This window comes from Lycorma delicatula, chromosome 2 (genome assembly GCF_047948215.1).
Source record: "Lycorma delicatula isolate Av1 chromosome 2, ASM4794821v1, whole genome shotgun sequence".
NCBI lineage: Eukaryota > Metazoa > Arthropoda > Insecta > Hemiptera > Fulgoridae > Lycorma > Lycorma delicatula.
In genome coordinates, this window is record NC_134456.1 from 14,606,045 (window position 1) to 14,628,220 (window position 22,176).

At 31.8% G+C, this 22,176-nt stretch overlaps 1 protein-coding gene across 6 annotated transcripts in view; it reads left to right on the plus strand.

Annotated features, from left to right (window-relative positions):
* Positions 1-22,176, plus strand: part of LOC142320486 (uncharacterized) — a 215,431-nt gene that overhangs the window by 1,431 nt on the left and 191,824 nt on the right. For all 6 annotated transcript variants that reach the window (XM_075358321.1, XM_075358325.1, XM_075358320.1 and 3 more), the window contains exon 2: positions 4,334-4,541. In XM_075358321.1, coding sequence (XP_075214436.1) covers positions 4,356-4,541 — 186 coding nt within the window. In that variant the 5' untranslated portion in view covers positions 4,334-4,355. The remainder of the gene's footprint in view (positions 1-4,333; positions 4,542-22,176) is intronic.

Below are 22,176 nucleotides of genomic sequence, written 5' to 3' on the forward strand. Positions count from 1 at the left end.
ACAAAGTGGTTGTCTTCCATTATCTTCCTGCAGGGTTTTGTCAGTGAATTTTTATGATGCTTATTTTATTAATAATAATTTATTTTTTTTTAATTATGTATTTTATTTTTACATCATGTACAAATGACATTTGTAAAATATATATTAAAGTAAAAATGTGATATTTATTGTACAGCTTGTGACTTATTGTACTGGTCAAAAGGCAGCAATGTCTTCCAAAATGAACTAACAGATTCTGACCCACTATTTTTACTTTATCATGCCAGAGAAGTTCAGATATATAGCTCTCTAATAAATTTCTTGCAGTGCCACCCTTTGGACAAAGAATATTTTTTTGCTAATTCCCATGGCCTTTTAAAAGTTTGGATATGCTCCCCCGTAATTGAATTATAAAATTTTGAGAGTAGTTAACAATTTTGTGCACAGGGTGAGTGGGAAGTCCCTTTATGCTTTTTATGAAATTATTAGGATAGGTGCAGCTTATTTTCTGTGGATCTAAAATATATGTATGGGTTCTACCTTGTTCAAAGCACAGCTGGGTGTGCCTCCCTGGTTATTCATCTGCATGTCAAGGGTGATCATTTCAAATGCTGACCGAACAGTGTCTCAAAGCTGCTTGTTGTTGATTTATCTGTGTTTTCAGATTCTTCTTTTACAAAACCCCAGAGTGCATTATTAGCTGTGGTGAGGTTAGGGCTTCTTTCTGGCCAAGGCAATGGAACCAGTAACTGTTCTGACCCATGTCTGATTCAACAGTTCGGAAAAATTTGAGGTGTCTGCAGACATTCAAAGAAAAATGTGCTGGATCACTGTCTTGCTGAAATGTAATGATGGCAGCAATCTCTTTTACCATTAATTCCAGAAGTAACCACTCATTGATCATTCTCACATAACTGTTGATTAACTGTGCCATGGAAAAAATAAGGACCAAGGAGTTATTCAGCTGTCACCCCAGCCCATTAACTGTGGCTGAAAGAAAACATTTAACTTTCAAGTCTCGCATTGTCGATCTTGGACAGCCTAACTCTGCAGAACATTTGCATGTTGATTTCATCGGTGATTGTTGAATTGTTGTCTCCACAGCTGCATACATCTCAGTTTGAGTGCTTGGCCGTGGGAGACCAAGCACATAACAGGAGAATGTGTGTGGGAGGCATCACAGTGGAATGTGATGCGCATCAAGAACACTTTCCATTGAAAAAGCCTTCCTTTCTCATGTCAGTAATATTTGCCGTGATGTGACAATTTTTCAAAACTCATAAAGAAGTCATTCATAATGTTTTCTAATGCTTTACAAGTGTGTGGACCCATACGCAAGCTAACAAATACTCTGCGATAGTTAATGCACTTGTATCCACCATCGTTCCATACCCTGCTATGACCATGAATAATCACACTGGACGATCCTCACCACAGCTTACTCTCCCACCCTTTTAGCAGCAGTGAGAATTGAACAATTGTTAATTTGTAATTCACCTTCACATTGTCTATGTTGAATTTAACAAACATTTAAAAATTTCATGAATATCTAAATAACAATATTTTGTCCTGGCCTAGTTTGGAACCTTGCAGCCATGCATTCAGATGCATTTGAATGTCAGAATTCCCTTTTTTTGCAATGCCATTGTTCTTGGCTATCCAAAATCTTCAAAACCATTTCGTGGCTGCGATTACATAATTTATTTTCTGGCATAATACCATAATTTTAGGACATAACACAGGTAGTTTTTCTTTTCACAGGTTATTTCATACAAATGAAATACTTTATCTGGAATATGCATTACAGAGAGATAAAAAAACACAATATGGTAACAATGGGAAAACGCTATCACTGTGAATTATCACAGAATTAGTAAAAATATAAAAAGAAACAATCAATTGTCAAAGCATCAACACATTTGTGAATTGAACGAGTCTATGCATCATCAAATATGAGCTACTCTCACCTAATGTAATATAATCATGTTTTCTCTTTATGTCTGTAATATGCATATCTTTAATTTAAACTCATTAATTCATTAATAAAAACTTGCAGGAGGATAGTGTGAATGTATCTGATGGAAGTATGAAACAATTTTCTTTTTTACAGTAATTTTTCTTTTTTAGTAATAAAACATTTATTTTTTAGTAATAACTGTAAAAAATTTTTGGGCTTGTTCACTTCGTTACACCTAATTATGTATGTGATTCTTTTTTACATTAGATAATTTATATATAACTAACTGTTCCATTGTTACATGAATTGTGATTGCCACATTTTGGGTTATATTGTTTTTGTCTCAAAAAAAATATTTATTCTTTAAGCTACAGTATCCACACCTCTTCATGAAAGATTGGTTTGTTACCTGTTATACTAGATTTTATCTCTTGGCTATGTTGATAAAAATTAGGCATATAGAAGTTAGCAATGCAAATGTTATTTTAATTGACTCTGCAATTTTGTTATAAAATACTTGTAAAATGTTTTTTAAAGATATTTTATGGTTTCAATGAAAAAATCAGCACAGTGATCTTTTTGATGCTGATAAGTAGAAAAAAAGTTCTGCAGTAAATAAAATTAATTTAATTTATAAAATGTTGGGATTGTTTATGAAATAAAATTTATACATTAAAAATTTGATTAGCTAAGAATGATCATTAACAAAAGTGACATAAACTTGGCAAATACATTCAAAGTATAGAAAAAAGTTGTATTTAAAGAATAAATATTTGGTTCATTTTAAAACATTGTCGAAGAAAAATTATTTTAAAAAAATCATCTTTATTATTTTAATAATATAAATGTACATAGTGATTTATATGATTGGGCATTAACATGCACCATGAAAAAATAAAAATAGATTTTTTTATTTGCATGTTTTAGAAGGATATACATTTTTTTTAGGAAGGGTAGGGGCAAGGGTAATTTTAAAATTCTTGTGGTTTCTCTCGAAACACTTATTTTTTTTAACATATTGAAGAATAACTTTCTACTATGTATTGCAATGTTTCAGTTATTATGTTAAAAGGGTCAAAGGATTGGGAAGCGTGAAGATGCAAGTAGTCTCAAACTCTATAATACCTTTAAGTTAAATCACATTGAACATGTTCATTTAAAAAAAGGTGTTCTTAAAAACAGAACACTAAGAAAAATTAACGTTTCCAATATTGCTGTAGAACAGAGGTTTTTGTCTTCTGGAGGGCTAGAGGTATTAGAGAACCCAATTGCATAAACAACTTCAGCAGCATTATGTTTATTTATCCCTGAGGTAGCATGTTATTTTTTCAAAGAGAGGTCTTTGAGGCAGATCTTTTGTTAGAAACAAAACTTGTTTATTTTGCCACTTTAATATATTCTTATTTATATTGGAAACAATATTTTCAGGAAAATTTGTTTTAGCATAAACAACACGAAGTGAAACCCATGTATTTAATTAGAGCATGGTAATCAATTTATAGAAATGTAAAACAAGGACTTGCTTAATTTTTTATATATTCTAAGAAAAAATTAATGAAAACATCGGTATCAAAATACATTCACTTTGTGGTTCGATTTGCATCATAAAGATTTTCCTCTGCGAGGAAGCAAAAGAATATCACTCATCAAGCCCAAATTGATTTTACGGTTGATATCGTTGGTTAAATTTTTCTTGTTATAATTCTACTGTTGGTCTTAAATATGGTTGTTATCTTATTTTCAAAAATTGTGTGTAGTTAGTTTATTATTAACATACTGTACTGTTGTGGTCCGTGTGATTATTGATATGACAAAACAGTAGTTAAGACATTTCAGCCTTAAGATAAGAAGTAAGTAGTGGCTGCCATTTATGATCAGAAGCAAGGATAAAAAAATCTTAGTTTTATGAACTTGTGGGAAAAAACTTGGTGCCCTTATAAAATAGAGCTAGTAACTGGCATAAAAATTAATTGCTACAAGCATCACACATTGGAAAAATTTAAGATTTACTATAGCCATTTGTGAATGAGCTTGTATGGACTTGGAGACATTATAACAAAAAGAAAAAAAAGAAGAATATTGTACTTATGATAAGAGTAAAAATATTTATCAAAAATAGTGGAATAAAGGAACATTTTCATCATTTTTTCCAACCTTTTTACAATTGCTTTATCTATATTATTATTATTCACCTGAGATATTTAATATCCTTATTAGTGAATGTCATATTTACAAAAACTATTACTATAGTTAAAGAATATTATTATTATTATTATAGTCTTATTTTAGAATTTAACTATATTGCTCATTAGTCTTACTTGACAATATACATTTTTACATTAAATTATCTTTCTTTTCTTCCACATCATATATGTTAAGATTGTCTTTAATTTGCAGGTTATTACATAGTGATTTCAGTATGGGTAGTAGTCAACAATTTTCTTTACGATGGAATAATTACTTAAGACACATAACTGGAGCTTTTGATTCACTAAGAACTGATGAAGATTTGGTAGATGTTACCCTTAGTTGTGAAGGAAAGAAAATACGCGCCCATAAAATGTTGTTATCTGCATGCAGCTCGTACTTCAGAGATTTGTTTAAGGTAAGCTTATAAAATTTATCTCTGTATTACTTTAAGGTTGACCTACTCATATTGTGCTGCTACTGTCACTGTGGGCTGTGTCATCTGTGTTATTTCAGGCTTATTCTTCAATTGGAGAGGTGAATAGAGATGACAATTTTTTTTAACATGCAGAGCGTATCTTTTATGAAAAGGAAAAATAAAAAAGCATAGAAAATAGTGGATTCATGATTTGGAGAATGAGAAAAGAAACTGAATTATTACTGACTGTAAAATTTGAATGAATTTAATATTATTTAGCTGTGGGAAACTCAAATGTCTGAGTTTTAGTGGCATGCCTGCTCCTTCACCATAAATGGTGTTATATCCAAAGTTTCATAATTTTGCCATTCATAAAAAAGTTATCGCTAAAGATACTTTATAATGTTGGAAAAAATAATAACAGATTCCTCTAAAATCATGGCAGTTTCCTCATTTTATCAGAGCAATAGACAGAAAACATATATAATATAATCCCATAATACATCCCAGATGTCAGTAGATTGTAATTCTTTAATTACAAGAAAACCTCAGTTCTTCTAGCCCTTGTAGTTGCAGATTACAGGTTTGTAATTGTTGATGCAGGTAGATATGATAAATTGAGCAGTGGAGGAAGTTTAGAAACTGAGTTTTAGGGGAATTTATTTAGGGAAATTAGTTGAATATTCTGAATCCAAATCACTGCCATCTATAACAGAAGCATTTCCCTTTTTTATTGTAGAATATGAATCCTTTTCATTAAAAAAAATTATTTAGATCTTACCTGGGAAGCACAGCTCATGATAAGACCAATGAATATTTAATTATAGGTTTCATGAGAGTACATCATGTTATTTGAATATTTAATTATAGGTTTCATGAGAGTACATCATGTTATTAAAAATGCATTCAGAACAATGATTAAAAAATTTAGCCATGGTTGGCTTCATATGAAACCTTAAGATGTGAACAGTTGTACAGGAAATTTGTTACAAAAATTACCTAAGAGATACTGCCGTTATGATTGAAAACAATCCTGGTTATGAAAGTTTTATGTCAAGTACTTTCCATAAATTCCACTTTGTCCTTTAGGCAGAAATTTTAGCAGTGAAGCTGTTAAAATTAAAGAACACTGCACCTATTTTGATTCTTGAGACCATTTAATGGTAGTTAGGATGTTTAAGATTATACTAGTTAAGGTGGTTAGAACAGTTACGATTATACTAGGCTAATTGGAAAGTTGTCGAGCCTGACACAGAGATTGCACAGGTCAATTAACAGATAATTCAGTGGATAAAACGTGTTTGTCAATGAACAATATACAAGTACATTTTTTGGTTATGGATGATAATTAAATTTTAGGGGTTATGACAATTTATCTGGATAAATTCTTATCTATTGGTTAGTTTTGAGCCAAGCTCAATTTTCCATTCCAATTTGGTATCCCAACCCCGTAGGGACAAGACACCCACTTTGAGACATTACCAGTCGCCACACCACCCCCCTCCATTCCAAGCCGTGAGGGGCTTTACCGAAGGTCGTCTTTAGACCCTCTAACTGATTACTCACAGTCATCAGCCAGGCCTCGGTTGGGATGCCACCCACCGATGTAAATGCTTCGGCTGATATTTGCATCTGTAAAAAAATTATCAAATTTCACCGTCACTAAGGCCTTAACGGTCATCTTGACATCCAACTTAACATGATTCCCTCAAACTAACTGACCAAAAATGCCGAAGCGCAAACCCTGCACCTAGTAGATTTGATATAGATGTAGATTTGACAGCACTTTTTGTAACTGTGATTGCCTCAGAAAATGAATGAGGTTAAAGTTAAATCAGTGCTACACTCATATCAATCAAAATAATGTTTTACGCAACATAGAAATTCAGACCTGCACCCAAATAACAACCAATTTAGGTCACCTAACAAGGGAAATATAATCTCATTCTGGTCCACGCAGGAGCTGGAGACAAATCCTGCAACCCCATCTGGTCCCATCATGGAGTCTTGTGTGGCATTTCCAAGTCACAACCAGGATCACCACTGGCGGAGCGAAGCCACGACCCCAGTTGTGTGGGCTACCATACCCTGGCAGCGCAGCTGTCCCCACCAGCGGGAGCCCCAAATCGAATCGCAAACAACAATATAACTGTGTCATGATGCAAATGTGCCTACCTCCAACCAATCCAATGCCTAGGCCGGAACCCTAGCCACCCGGGATCTTACCAAGATTGAGTACCTCGATTAAACTCGCTCTGCAGACCTACACACCACAGAGGCGCAAAGAAAACCAGCCATTATGGACCACTCCTCACAAATCATCCAGTTAATATGGAGATCCAGAAAGGAATGCATTCTATCAAGTTCCCTAACAGCTTGTTAATGTTTAACCTTGTATCAGGAACAGACATAGAGGGCAAGGTTCACTGTATCATCAGTCCCGCAATCCGGGCATTGACTCAAATCCACCATGCCTGGAGAGAAACTATGTGATATATTGATTGGGGGGAGACTCAACCAATCGCCCCTAAGTCAGTCACTATAGGAAATATACCATGCGTGCAGTGGATTGTGGGGGATTCATCCCACCTGACCTGCCAAGGTGCAAAGCCCCAGTCTTCAATCTCCTGCTTTTGTTCTGACTTTGTAGGTTATTTACCTTGGAAATGTAGCGTTCACTACGTTCATTAACCAAGATTGGTTTGACTCTGGCTATGACATAGACTGCTTTCTGTGAGACTGTTCTATAACCATCTATAACAGCCAGCAAGGAGTCACTGAGCTTGCAGCAAAATGTCCACGCAGTACCTAAAAGCCATGTGGTGAACCCAGACAGGCACAGCATATCAGGTTCGCTGACACCTTTGTAAAGGATATTCATTGTACAGTAATTCAACCCCCAGTCGGGATGAATTACTACGGATTCCATAAAAAGCATCAGTGGGCCATTTTTGGTACATACTGTAGATGTTCCTTGAACTGAAAATTCTCATCAAGGATAACACCCAGGTATTTTTGAGCTGTAATGTACCAAATGGAGAGACCAGACATCCGAACCCGGATTTGTTGGGAAGCAGCCAAATCAGCTCTTAAGCAACATCATCATTGTGATTTTCTGTGGGCTGAAATTCATCTGCATCTGAAATTCTGCATCTGAAAAGGGCAGAAGGCCACCATAAGCTGTTAAATATGGCCTGGATATGTCCAGAAAAATCCCTAATACATATTTACATGGAGTAGGGAAAGCTATATCCATCACCTTAAGTATGGTATCCTCAGTGCTCTTGCTCGGTCGGAAACCGTAATGGTTGTCCATTAGCAAATGATCAGTGGCCAGTCTAACATTAATACGCAAGTATGGAATCTTCTCCAAAACCTTGCCAGTCGTAGGCAAGAGCATTACTGGATTGTAAGTAGAACTAACAGTAGGATCGTTGTTGCCACCTTTGAACAGCAACACCAAGTCTCCACGCTTCCTACACGCCGGAAAGTGGCTGGTGAAGAGCAGCCAGTATTCTAGTTAGAGGACCAAGGATTACTGAAAGCGCTCAGACGAGGAGCTCCACTGTGATACAATCATATCCTGGGGCCTTCTGCCATGCCATACACCTGACATACACAGTTCACCTGGTGAACTGGTGCTGGTGCACCTCTCAGTGATCTTAGAAGATTGTAAGTCGGTCTCGAAAATCATGACTTCCCGTCTGACATGCTGGTGGTATGAAACCTCACCCACCATAGTGTCATCCGGGAGCAAATCATTCAGCAAAATATTAAGGACATGGATGGTCCTTATCAATTACCACACCCTTGTGGGTTGACAAAGCTGACAAGAGCACATCTTTCCTGTGCTTATGTCCAAGAGCTCTATACACAGCCCCCAAGGGTCTCTATTCCCTTGCTTCTGAATGGAGCGCCAGGAATTATGCTTGGAGGAACTAATGCTATGAAAGTAGTCTTCCTGCGGTAATCCACAGTTAGGGCCGCACGCCGACCAGGATCACCCTTTCGTTGCGCAGCCCTCCATTTTGATATGTGTCTGCAAATTGAGATCAACCCAAATGTTTTGGGCAAATCATAATTCAGCTTAACGCAAATTACTAAAAGTTATTTATTATAGGCCATGTGAATTGAGTGATTTATAGCCATGGTGATCATATATCAGTCAAATTCAGGACAAGCCATAAAGGGACCTCATCAATACGGTTTAATGAAACAAACATGAATTGTATTACAGATATGAATTTATTTCATTAAAAAAATAAAAATATAGTATTATTTTAAAATATTTTACATAAAGACACATAAAAATATTGACTAAATTCAGATAAAAATAAATTTAAATGAAAGTTAAAATTGAAGGTACACAGCTTATTTGCTTAACTCCATAAAGCCAAAGTAAAATAAAATTATTCATCAATCAACTAATTAAAGTTATAGTATTTATACTACATTTGTTTACTTTCAGTATAAATATGAGTTTACTGAATATGGCTTTCATTGACGTTCTCTATTATAAGTTGAATGTCTTTGCGTAATAGTTTATAAAGATGGTAATCAAATGTAAAGATGTGATCTTTTGGTTTCCAAAAATAAGTATAAAGAAAATATTTGTCGCAGGTGTTGTAAATGATCAGAATAACAGATTGTTCTGGAATATACAGTTGGAAAACAAACCACAATTTTGATTGGTGAGGGTATCATTTAAAGAAACATTTCTTTAAAAAAAATTATAAAATTACTTCAGAAAAACCTTCATGGAATATGTGAAATTTCAGAAGAAAAAATAATTAAAATACCTGATTGTTCTTTTTGCCTTAGTATTTAATTTCTTTTTTATTCATAAGATTGAAAACTCTGGGAATTGTGGCATTCTTTCAATCTTGTTAAAGAGAGTCATTAAGCCTTTGTCCTGGAGATGGTATTATTTCCGTGTTTTAATAAAATTAGTTAATGCCACAGAAAAGACATATATCGCACACGATATAGAAAGATATTGTAGAAAGCTGTAGCTGCTACTTAAGAAACTTCAAAATTTGGGATAGCAAACATGACAACTAACATGTCATTTTTCCTCACATCCTTGTGCCGTTTCTTCAGTTGGATTTAAATTGGACTGCGTATCACCTTTCTGAATATGTGGTCACAAAAACTGAAGTTGGTACCCAAACCTGCATTTTTTTATTTTCTTTTATGCTTAGCCACATGTATTTTCCTTTTTAGGGCATCTCTGTAGTAAGATTTCAACAAAAAATGACTTGCAACTCTGGAAGTGGACTTAAGGCTGTTAGATATCTTCTTCCAAATATTATTGTTGACATAATTATTATAATCTTCTTATTTTTGATACCGTATAAAGACATTCATGCTCTTACATACATTAATGAGATCAAATATTCTTCATTTTTTGTCATGTAAACAATTTTACAGAGAATGTGTAATATGTACATAAAATCTGTAATATGTGTAAAATATAAAAAAAACCTAAAATTGTAAATTAAAAATACAATAAAGAAAATATATAAAGATGTACTGTAAATGTAATTTTCTTCAAAATTTCTCGTTTGTGTAGTAAACTATAATCACTAGTGACCAAAAACTGAAGTAATGAACAGAGTAGAAGAAAGCAAACCAGGTCAATAACTTTGAATGTGGTTGCTGATCGTGAGTTGCACATCGTCTGTAACTTTTTCAGTTCACACATGATAAATAGCTTGCACATGTACAGTCCTTCTTGTGTGAATTAAGTTTGACTTTGTAGTATATTTTAAATGAAAAAAAAAACTTTTGCCCATTCAACATAACATGACACAGTCCCAACAATGTACATGCCAGGTACCATATTTTTGAATCAGTATTAATATATACCTTTGATCTGTATTTACTATGAGTATACATGTATTGTTTTCATTGCAGTCATATTATTGTTAAGGATTAATAGATTATAATTAACATATTTATATAAGAACACTCTATTACTAAAGTACAAGAGTCATTCAGTAATCAAACAGAGAAACATCTTTAGTGAAGGAAGCACTTAATGCAGGCAATTGAAACTTTTGTAAGTGGTAACCTTGCAAAGAGTGTTAGTCAGCTGTTCGATTAATAACTATGTAAACATAACTTTCAATTCTTAGTTATGATGGTGTGTCTGCTTAAAGCGATTAATAATTATGTAAACATAACTTTCTTAGTTATGATGGTGTGTCTGCTTAAAGAAAGTACTTTTGAAGAACAACGTTCTGTTATTTTTAGAAATATTCTGTTGGATGAACAAACAATATAGCAGTAGCTGCATGAACTGTGCCGAGTTTTTACACATGAGTGGAAAGTTTATAAGTAACCGCTAAAGTGTGAGCGATAAGCACTGCTCTGGGCATCCAGTAACAATGTCGACCTCGGCATTAGATTCTCATATTGATTCACTTATCCAAGAAGACTCGACGACTTACAGTTGAACAGATTGCTGAAAAATGTTGATTAAGTAATGGCACAACTCATTCCATCATTTAAAAAAAATTGAACTACCATAAGACTTGTGCAAGGTGAGTCCCCAGAGATCTTACTGTTCATCACAAAGTTGAGAGATATCGCATTTGCACCGAACTCAAAAATCGTTTCAGTAATGTAGGTGACGTATTTTTGGAGATGATTTTAACTCATGATGAAACTTTGATGCGTCATATTGAGCCAGATTCCAAGTGTCAGAGCATGCAGTGGAAACACATGTCCATAAGAAATTCAAAATGCAACCATCGGCTGGTAAAATCATAATTTGGAGGAGCAACACACTATCAACAGCTTATCTCAGCTGTGATTTAGAATAAAGTCAAGCCCCTGTTGAAGAGGAACTGTTCAGGATGGCAGAGGAAAGACGTGCTTCTTCTTTAAGACAATGCTCGACCTCATACGACACAGCTGAGGTGGAAACTATTGGCAAAGTGGGTTGGGTGGGAGCTTCTACCTCATCCTCCTTACAGCTCTGACCTTGCCCCTTCTGATTTTTATCTGTTTTATCTGATGAAAGAAGTGCATGGCATCAAGTTCAGTGACAACGAAGAGGTAAAGAAGAAAGGAAATCAAAATTGGCTTCGAGATCAAGGTTAAGAATTCTTCCCTGAGGGGATAAGAAAACTCGTAAAAAGGTTGAACAAGTGCAGAGAAGTTGGTGGGGTTTATGTGGAAAAGTAGACAAAAAATTGTATTTATTTAATAAACCATTTTTGTTGGTTTGTTTAATTATTGAATGATCCTCATATAAATATGTTATAGTAAAAATAAAAGCCTGCAACTAACATGTCATTTTAAGTTAATAATTGTTATTGATCATCTAGTCTTGTCATCATCTTGTCTAGTTTTACAACTTTTTTTATTAAAAAAAAAAATTTTTTTGAGGAAATAATCTCTTTGTAACTTATAGTTTTTCTCTAAGAGTGGAGATATAATTGTAAATAATAAATGTGTAAAATAAATTTTGCTATACACACAAATGCAAGAAATAAGTAAAATTTGTAATTACACTAGGTCTATAAATTGGGAAAATGTTTCCAGGTCAGAAACACCAATAAGTGAATTTTATTCTTTTTTGTGTATTGAGGCTGAAAATGAAATCACTTTTCCTTCATAACCCATTACACTTTTGTTATACACCCTTTAGAAATTGCTAAATAATGTGAAAGTTTTGTAACATGATATATATTTGCTATATTTTTGATCGCTGGAAACTGAACTAATGAATTATTTCTTCCTTTCGTATATGTATGGTCTTCTTTATAGAAACCAACAGTATAATCGCTCATAATTAAGTCATCCCACTATCTTCTTAACATTGCTCCATTTGTAATTTATCCTTGTGGAAACATTCTCTTTGCTCATCACTCAACAGCACCCAAATTTGGAGAGAAGTCAAGATGGGAATGCAAAAAATGAATTTTTAATGACATCTGCCAACCAAGTGTTCATAGTTCTAGTTCAACAAAAGATTTTTTACTATTTTCTACTTTGTTATTCTCAAGAATACCATGCACTATCCTTAAGTGACTTGTCGCTAGCTCTATATTGTTCAACTTTATCAAACATTTTATCATTAAGTTTCTAATTCAACAAATATTCCTTTTTTTAATTTGGCTTCACTTGACTTAGAAAACACTTGTCTTAAATCCTAATTTTATTATTGTTTAAAAAAAAATTTAATCAATCCCAGTTTTATATTAAAAGGTGGAAAAATTGAACAACTGCCAATCATCAGCATTATAAGCAATACCCAGATTAGATATAAAATCTTTATTTCTGTTTCTGAAATGAGACATTTTTGTATCCTTATCAATAATTTCCATTCCTTTAAGTGTGAACGTAGAATTTCTGCTTCTATTTTTGATAAATTCAAAAACTAGTGAACCAAATTATTAAGTTTGTGGAATGAGGTATCGGTTGCTATCGAAAGTGAAACGAGTGAAAATCATATGGGAAACGAGTTAAATAAAGTCATAATGATTTATTGGTTTGTACTAAACCATAGATGTAACAAAAGGCAAATGCTCCTCCTGTTTTCCTTGTAACAATTGTGCACTCTTATGTTACCTGCGGTGTCTTTGTTTATCTATTATCTCCCAGTGGACAACTGAAATAGAGCTCATAAGCAGAGTTTTCATCAATTTTGAAATTTACGTATGCTGATTCTTTGTAGTAAACTTACCTTAGACATAACAAAAAACATTTGAAGAATTTCTACATGGAATGCATTTACAGACTCATATGTGAATATAAGTAACATAAAATAAACTTATTTCAATACTTGATTATTTTATGAAAATTGATTACTGCAAAAAATAGCAAACATTAACTATCTCAACTCACACCATTTAACATGTACTATCACATAAAAGTTTAACCATTAATGGCTTCAGCTATACTGGGAGATTGAGATATTTTCAAAGATAAAGATATTTTTGGATGATTCATTAGTTAAATTATTATAGTTGAGTTGTCATAATATATTGGATGCAACTTCTTCTATTTATCTGCAATTAGTCAAACTTTTAATCATAGCAGTCATGTTTATAACATAATGCACAAGATAAGTGATGTTTTAATTATATGTCAAAAAATACATTAAGGGATCTTTAAACTAAGATAACTCAAAAACATGATGTGATAGAGCATTTTTGATTACATTTTCTATTACAGCATAAAACAATTTATAAAACACATTAACTTATCTGTTACGAAAATCGTGAATACCAGTATTATTAAAATAGTAAAATCAATTTTTTTTTTAAATTAAAAATTTAAATCTCAGGTCTACTTTTGTATTAACTACTGTATAAACTTAAATAATAAATGAAACAAAGCTCATTAAAAGCTTATTCTTCTAATAGGAGATAGGCTCATAGCATGTGCAGTTGAAAATTAATTAAAATTATTAAATAACAAAAAACCCAACTACTAATTGTACACATCTAGATGAAAATGAACAAAAAATAGTTTGACAAGTTTTCTTTTATTTCTTTTCTTATAGGTATTTTTTCAGGATGCAGTAAGTTAGTCAGCAGTGTGAAATTAATATTATTTGTACATTTTATGTTGTATTTGAGTACCTTAAAATTAATTAACAGTAATTTGAGTGTTAGTCTTAACAATGAGGAGGCCATTCAACTCAGCATCTCATGTAGCCTTCATAGTTTAAGATAGCCTATGTTACCTCCAGTCCGAAGACCTTTAACTACCCAAACGTTGGGTGATTTGGTTGGATCTATGAAGATAGGGAAGGGAGCAAACATATGTACATTACAGTAAAATACACCACTTCTTACATGGAAATAATCTGGTAAAAAGAGTTTAGTGTGAGAATAATGTTTTAAAGATTTGTTGTGCTATTATTTTCCCCAACATTAGGTGCTAACATAGTACTGGGTATCTGTGGACATGCAAGGTTAGGTAAGAAGTAATTGCAGAAAGAAGTTTTCAGCTCTTCCAATAGTTGTTGAAAGTAGAACTTATTTATTGTTGGTTAATGTAGCCTCAACACCAGAATTCAAGCTTACCTATTTTTGAGCATTATTTAGAGTTGAAACAATGGAACTAGAGTAGTATTTCTTAGAAATTTTTTTTTACACATTAGTCTGGTTGGACTTAAGTCTCATGATGTGACATGTTCTCAAGACGCTATTAAAAATAAATATAAATGTTTATTAAATATATATTTGCAGACGCTGTTTATTATAATGTGGAGAATAAATAATTATCCCATTACATGTTGAAAATAATACTGAACAAAGGGTTAGTTGACTTATTTCATAAAATTTTATCATCAAAATTTTTGGCGAAGCGCTATAACACCTAGCATATTCTGCCATTGTACATAAAATCAAAGAGATGATCTTTGTTTGCAAGTTTGTCAGATGACAAACTTGCAAACAAAAAAAGATGCAGCCCGCACACTAGGTATTAGAGCTGTAGTCTAGCCCAAGTTTTACCATTTGCATACAGATTCTTTAAAAAAAAAAAATGGTTTGATAATTTGTAAATTTGATAACCTTGTAAATATACAGAACCTAAGTGTATAAATTGTACCTAACATAGGCAATCAGTGGATCATATATTATATAAAATACATGTTGTAAACAAAAGCAAAATTCATTCAAGCAACAAAAGATTCAGATATTCAGTACTCTCTCCTTTTTATTTTTGTTATACTGGAGTGCTCTATTACACTACTTCAATTTTGTCCAATCCCATTCTCCAGGAAGATATTGCCGTCAGTGCCAGTCTCTCAATTTTCAAGTTCCTTATATGCTTCATTGTCTTTGTTGAAAACAGATTCTCATATTTGCTATAGTCAACTCAAATATCCTTAATGATAACGAAATGTAAAATATTTTCAAATCTTTTATCTTTCAGTTACAATTAACAAATCTAATATCAGCAGAGAAAAAGCTATATATATATATATATATATATATATGTATTTATATAAAGCAAAAATTAAACAAATTAACTTGTTAAATTGAAGTGAAATTAATTTGCAGATTCATTCAAGTCTTAATGGTTACATAACAGGAGAGTTGCATGTGTAATTCTTCATATCTCTTGTATTTCAAATTAGTATGAAATAAAAAGAAAAAATAATTTTTTGACAAAATAGCATGATAAAGAATAGTTGGATCATTTCATGAAAGAAGGGAAAAGGAAGAGAAGAGACTCAAATATATTTACTAATAAATCCCCTTCTTTGAATATCAAAACAGATCATTATTCAAATTTTAATTGTTATGGATGGAAAGCATAATTTTTTTACTTTTCCAGAAAACCAGCTATTATTCACTGTGTTGTCTGTATATAAACAAATAAATCATGTATTTCTCATTGTATGTATTAGTAAAAATGAAGTTATGGTGCTTATAAAGTAATAAATTCATAGTTGACAATTACTGAAGTATATTCCTATACCTTTTCTGTTACAGATTTTTTCACTATTCTACAGCTTTTCATTCTCACATTGAATATATTTGTTATCATCCTTTTTTTTTATATTTATGTTTATTTTACTGAAAGTAATTTATTGTTCATTTTTCTTTTACAATTAAAAATGGCCTTACATGAAGTATAGTTTACCTTGACTTTTGTCATATTCACTATATCTAAGTTTAATAATTAAGGAGTGCTGTTAAAGGGAGTTAAATTATCATAAAAGAGAGTAATGAATTTCATTACCTTATTTAATAATTTATTTTACTTTTTATCTTTCATTTTATGAAAATTACATAATGCTTTAATACTTTTCAAATTACAACTTGTTTTAGTGTCTAGAAAATTAGAATTTATCTTTCAAACTTTGCAGAATCATTCAAAAAGGTTAAAAATACACAATTTTTTGATAAGTAGTGGATTAATGAAATAATAACAAAGGCTTAAAGGCCAGAAAATATAGATTTCAACTGAAAACACAAAGTATTTAGGAGAAACTGAAACACTTATAATAAATTTTAATAGAATCAATTAAAATTTCCAAAAACTGTTTTTGTAATTTAAAAAAACCGACCATTATACAACTTATAACCATGGGAAAAGCTAAGCCATAGATAAAAATATAGCAATATACCATCATAACTGTAATTGAAACTTGCTTATTGCACATGATCTATTGTAACAGGTAATCTTGCTAATCTTGTAGTAATACTAAAAACATTGCTGTTTAATGAAATAATATTGTAAAATAATTCAAAATATAATAGTACAATGAATATATTATGGTAATATAATACAAGTAAAATATATTCACCTGTCAGAAAGAGCACTTTTAAAAAATAGTTCATGGTAACCATTCCCTCATAGAATGCACTTCCTTGTTACTGTTTATATGTGTGGTTATAGGTAGATGTATTCTTGTGTTCTGCCAGTAACTCCAGTCTCAATGGTAGATTATCTTCGGCTTTCATTTAAAAGTTCGGAGTTTGAATAACGTCAACTTGGGAAGTAATTGTGATCGGGTGTTAGATTTTTGTTTCATAGTTGGAGTAAATAAATAAACTTCATCTCAGTGGAACACTGTTATTGCAATAAACCATAGATTTCTAGTAACATGATTTCTTTTTTTCATTTTCGGTATTTCTCTCAGTATAATGTGAAATCTCTCCTGATGCAATAATTTGCTGTTTTAAGGATAAACCCTCTACAAAATGAGATGAAACCTTGGTATAACAAATTTCAGGAAAAAATAATCAGTATTCTGCCATTAGCATGTGTAAAGTAATCTATCTTTTATTCATTGTAGTTCTTAATTGTTAGTATAGCATAAGATTGTTTAGAGCATTTGGAATTGAAAACCGAACTTTATTTTTGTGATAGAAATTAAACCAAATATTAAAATAATTTTTTTAGAAATCTTGCACATAACCTATTTGGGTTCCTGCGCTCTTGTATTCCCTGTCCATTACTCTCTGAAGCAAATTACATCTTTTTCTTCAAATTTGAAGCTTAATAACTTGCTTTACAATAACAGTAAAACAGCATATTTAGTTAAACTGAATGAAAATTTTTACCATTTTTTTCATTTCAGTTTTTTTTGTTAATGTAGGTTGCTGGAGATTAGAGGCCTGTGAGGGCAAGGGAGTTGAGTTTAATACATTGGATATTATTAATTACGTATTTAATTTTTTATTAAGGTAGATTGCTTGCTAGAAAGCATGCTTTGAAAAAAATGAATATTCAAATATTGTTATATTTCACATCTTATAGAATGGGCACAAGTCCTTTTAGAAGCTAGAAGGTGGAGAACTTTCACCTGTATGATTCTTAATTTCTTTTGAAGGTCGAACACATTTTGAAAAAAAAGAGTTAATTATTGCAATACTTCAGTTTTAGTTAAAGTAGGGTAGCTGGGGCGGTACAGACCTATGGAGGAGATATGGGAGTCTGAACTTTTCTTTCTGCTATTTTTTGTTTTTATTTAATCTGAAAATGGACTATTTTAAAAAATATAAATTTAAATATTGCAGCATTTTAATTTTTTATTGGAATAAATCAAGTCTTTTCATTGGAGTATACTTCTTGGTCTTATAGATCAAATTCAAAAGTATGGTATGCTGGATTGGATTTGTGACTAATGGTTTCTCACAATCAGACATGATTTTTTTCCAGCGGGGTGAATTTGGATGAGATAACATAAATATTGTATGATTTGTGATATTTAGAAATAGTAAGGTTTAAAAATTATCACTTTTTCTTATGTAAATTAAAAAGAAAGTTTTTTAGATTACACTGGACTAAGTTTGTCATTGAAATGTAGCATAGACTTTCACTGAGAATATATTGTTTGGAAATTAATGTTTGTCATATAATTTGCTCTCTAGCTCCAGTGTCAGATGCCAAAAAAGGAAAGTTGGTGTATTTCAAAGAACAGATAAATTTATTCTTTTGATTGAAGGTTACACAAAAAATTCTGTTGTGCATAAAAAAGGAGGTATTAATTTTAATTTTTAAAACCATGACCAATGTATTGTTCTAGTTGCATAAAGTGTTTGGTTCCTCTTCACCTTCTGCAGTTTATCCAAAATTTACTTGTTAATATTGTAACTCTTGCGAAAGTTGTTAGTGATCCGGTATTTTATTTAAGAATTGTTCCAAAATTGTGTGCTGCTTTTAGAATTTATAAAATTTTTTTAAAATTGATAGTATTACTGTAAAGTTATAGTTACTTAAGCATCCTATTGCAAGCAACTTCATCAAAAGGCAGCCATGTGAAACTCAAAAAGATGAAATATTCAGCATAATTTTTATTCTGCCCCTGTAAAAAAAAAGTGAATGGAAAAACAAATAGCGATAAAAGTTTTGGAAAAATTTATAACATTTTCATCTGATTTATAAGAATCTTTCTAACTGTATTAAAGACTAGAAGGAAATTAATGGTTATTAGTAATTTATTACAAAGCCAGTAACATTTTATAATTTGCTCATTCATTTAATCTGTTGTGTAAAACTTCTTACTCTCTGTTAAAACAATTTCATGAATAAAAACTACTCAACAGTAAAATAAAAAATTAACTATTTTCTTTAAATGTATGAAAAAAATTAAAATCAAACAAAAGAATAAATGGACCATATGCCATTTTGTGCAGATGAGCACAGAGTTCAGAAAATGTACATAACTTGAGTTTAAGACCAATATTTTAACTATTAAAGTAGCTGTCACATATGCTAATGAGACATCAAAATGATGTGTTCAGAGAGTCATATTATATGTTCTTTCCATTCAGGAGTAAGGTGTTCATTCTTAACGCTAATTTCTGATAAACGTCCTAAAAAATTATTATTCTTTATTGCGCATTAAAAAATAATAAATATAACTTTTGAATGTGCTCTGTAATTGTTGAACAAGAGTTTACTTACCCTTCCCCCAGCAAATGACTAAACATTCTCTGTTGTGTGCAAAAATCACTTCTAGTTAAGATTTTGTTTTAACATGTATAGTTTGTAGATTTTATACCTTTGCATTAATTTTAATAAAATGATCCAAAATGTTATTTTTTTAAATAAAATTATGAAAGAAGAATTATTAAAATTCATTTAATAAGAAATTCAACACCCTTCTCAATGAAGATCAAGTTCTTAATAAGAGTGCATCTTGAATAGTAATGAAAAATACCTGCAATATTATATTGGTACAATTGAACAGCCTCCTTCAATGATCTACTGTGCTGGCAAATGTAGCCAATTATCTGGCGATAATTAAAATTTCTAGGTCATGTTGCCTGATGACCTTCGACCAATTCACTGCTGTTATCTGTGATGCCACTGTTCCAAAGAAATGATTTGGTATTCATATCATCCATTAAATCATACTACCATTAATCAGCTGGAAAATTCTACCTCATCTTTCTAAATGCTCTTAGAAGTTCCTGTATTTAAAGTACAAACTAACTGCAATCAGATCAGAACCATTAAAGACAAGCTTGACAACAATGTGATGCATATCAGAAGCCTGCTGCATTAAAACACTATCTAATGACTTCCTACACAGAACTGCAATCCTCTCTTGCCCGATGTAAAACATCCCAACTTTTGAAACCCGGCAGATCATCCTTTGCCACATGTAGGAGCTGTAAAAGAACATCATCGAGGCTCCTTCTTTCGACATCTTCGCATACCTGAATATGAACAAGGTAGGCACCATGGCATTTATTGAACTTCATATAAAGATTTGTAATATATCTTAACAATGTTTTGCTAGTAGCCACAGTCCCTGCTATCTAATGAGTGTACGATCTTATGTAATCTTTTACAATTGATACAGGTAGGACCCTTGCCCTTTTGCAGACACTTCGCGTACTTGTGGCCAACCAACAATATTTAAATGCAAGTCAGTGTAGTCTTTGATGCGACACGATGAAAAATCATTGAAGAGTATACCCTCAGATATGAATTTCTTAAAGATAACAATCCCCAATTCAGAAACTCTGTAATACCTCTGGGCGTCTTCCTCGCTTAACAAAAACCTACTACACTGTCTTAAACGCAGCTTCGTCTAAGTCTTATTCTGCTCTTTAATGAAAACAATACCTCATTGGAGAGGCAGCAATCTTATTTCATAAATGATGACATGAGGCCTCCACTTCCTTTTGTGATCAACTTTTACATCCATTTTTTTGATAATTCACTGCAGTATTGTGTATTTATAGAATTAGTGTTAATTACAAAATTATGACTGCTTATTTTCACTACTATTTTCACAGCCACAGCTGCTTATTTACATTTATGTGGTACTTAGTTACATGCCCTGTTACTCAATACTGAGCCACTGATCCTTTTGATAGAACTGTTAATTATCCACTTTAACACATTCTGATCAAACAACTTTTAAATGTGTTTGGTGGAGTCTGGATTTTGTATACATTTGTTATAGTTACCTATTTGGGTCTGGTCTGATAGGTTCTGAATTGTTTAATTCTTTCCAGTTTACACTAGAGTAATATAGGCATTATGAATCTTTAATTTTAAATTAAAGATAACATAATTGCTATGCAGATGAAGGAGAAAATTGTGAATATTGTGTCTTCCAGTTCATTTGATTGTTGATATCAAATATTTATAGTATTAGAAAGTGAAAAAATGCAATTCAAGCTGAATTTCTGGTACTCCCTCAGATACTAGATCTTAATTATTTTGAGTAAATTAGTCTAAATTCCAAAAAACGTATTTCACATAAATTGTTTTAAATCTTAATCCCCTTGAAATCTTTTACTAAATCTCTATAGCATGTAAATCCTCCCCCCCCCAAAAAAAACAGTTTTTACTTCAATCTGGTAAAAGGAAAATCCTGTTGGCATTTCAAAAAAGTTATTGTCAAATCTGTATACGATTCTGTCTATAATTTTCATCACTTGAATTTTTTTAAGGTTCAGCCAAAATAAAGTGAAATTAATATTTTATCATTACTTTTTTTTTTGTTAATGAATCTTGAGCAAGTAACTGGCAAAATGGTGGTCAACTAATGTTTCAAGTGAAATAATAGAAGACATTGCTGTGATTTTTTAATGTAAATTACTGTAGTTAAAATAAGTTCATTCTTCAAGTGTTGTTCCTTCACTGACAGTGCAACACTCAGATTGTTAGGTAATGAACACAAATTGAAATAAAGCTTTGATACTTAAAGTACTTTTTTAACAAAGTTTGCATAAAAATAGAACACATTTTTATTTATAATTTAACTTTAATTATATTAAACTTAACCAAGGGGGTACTCCCTTGGTGGTAATTTAAACACTGATGTAAGATGTTTTTTCTTAAATAAAAATATGTCAGTATGTTTTACATATCATGCACTTAACGTTTAAATATGACATCTGTCAAATGTTTTCCAATCCAGTGTAAATACTCTTCACATTCTATGTAGCCTGTACATTGAATATCTTGAGGTTAAGATATTCAAGATTTCTTCCCTAACTTTTTGTTTTAAGGTGTCAATAACTTTACTTTCTAAGTATCCCATAAAAATAAGTCACACATAGATAGGTGGGAAGATCTTGATAGCTGTAACATGTTAACCACAGCAAGAAATGAGTATTGGGAAAAGTAGCTGTTAGGTGTTTGTTGAATCTTTGGAAGTATGTATGTACAATCTTGTTGAAATCAGTTTATG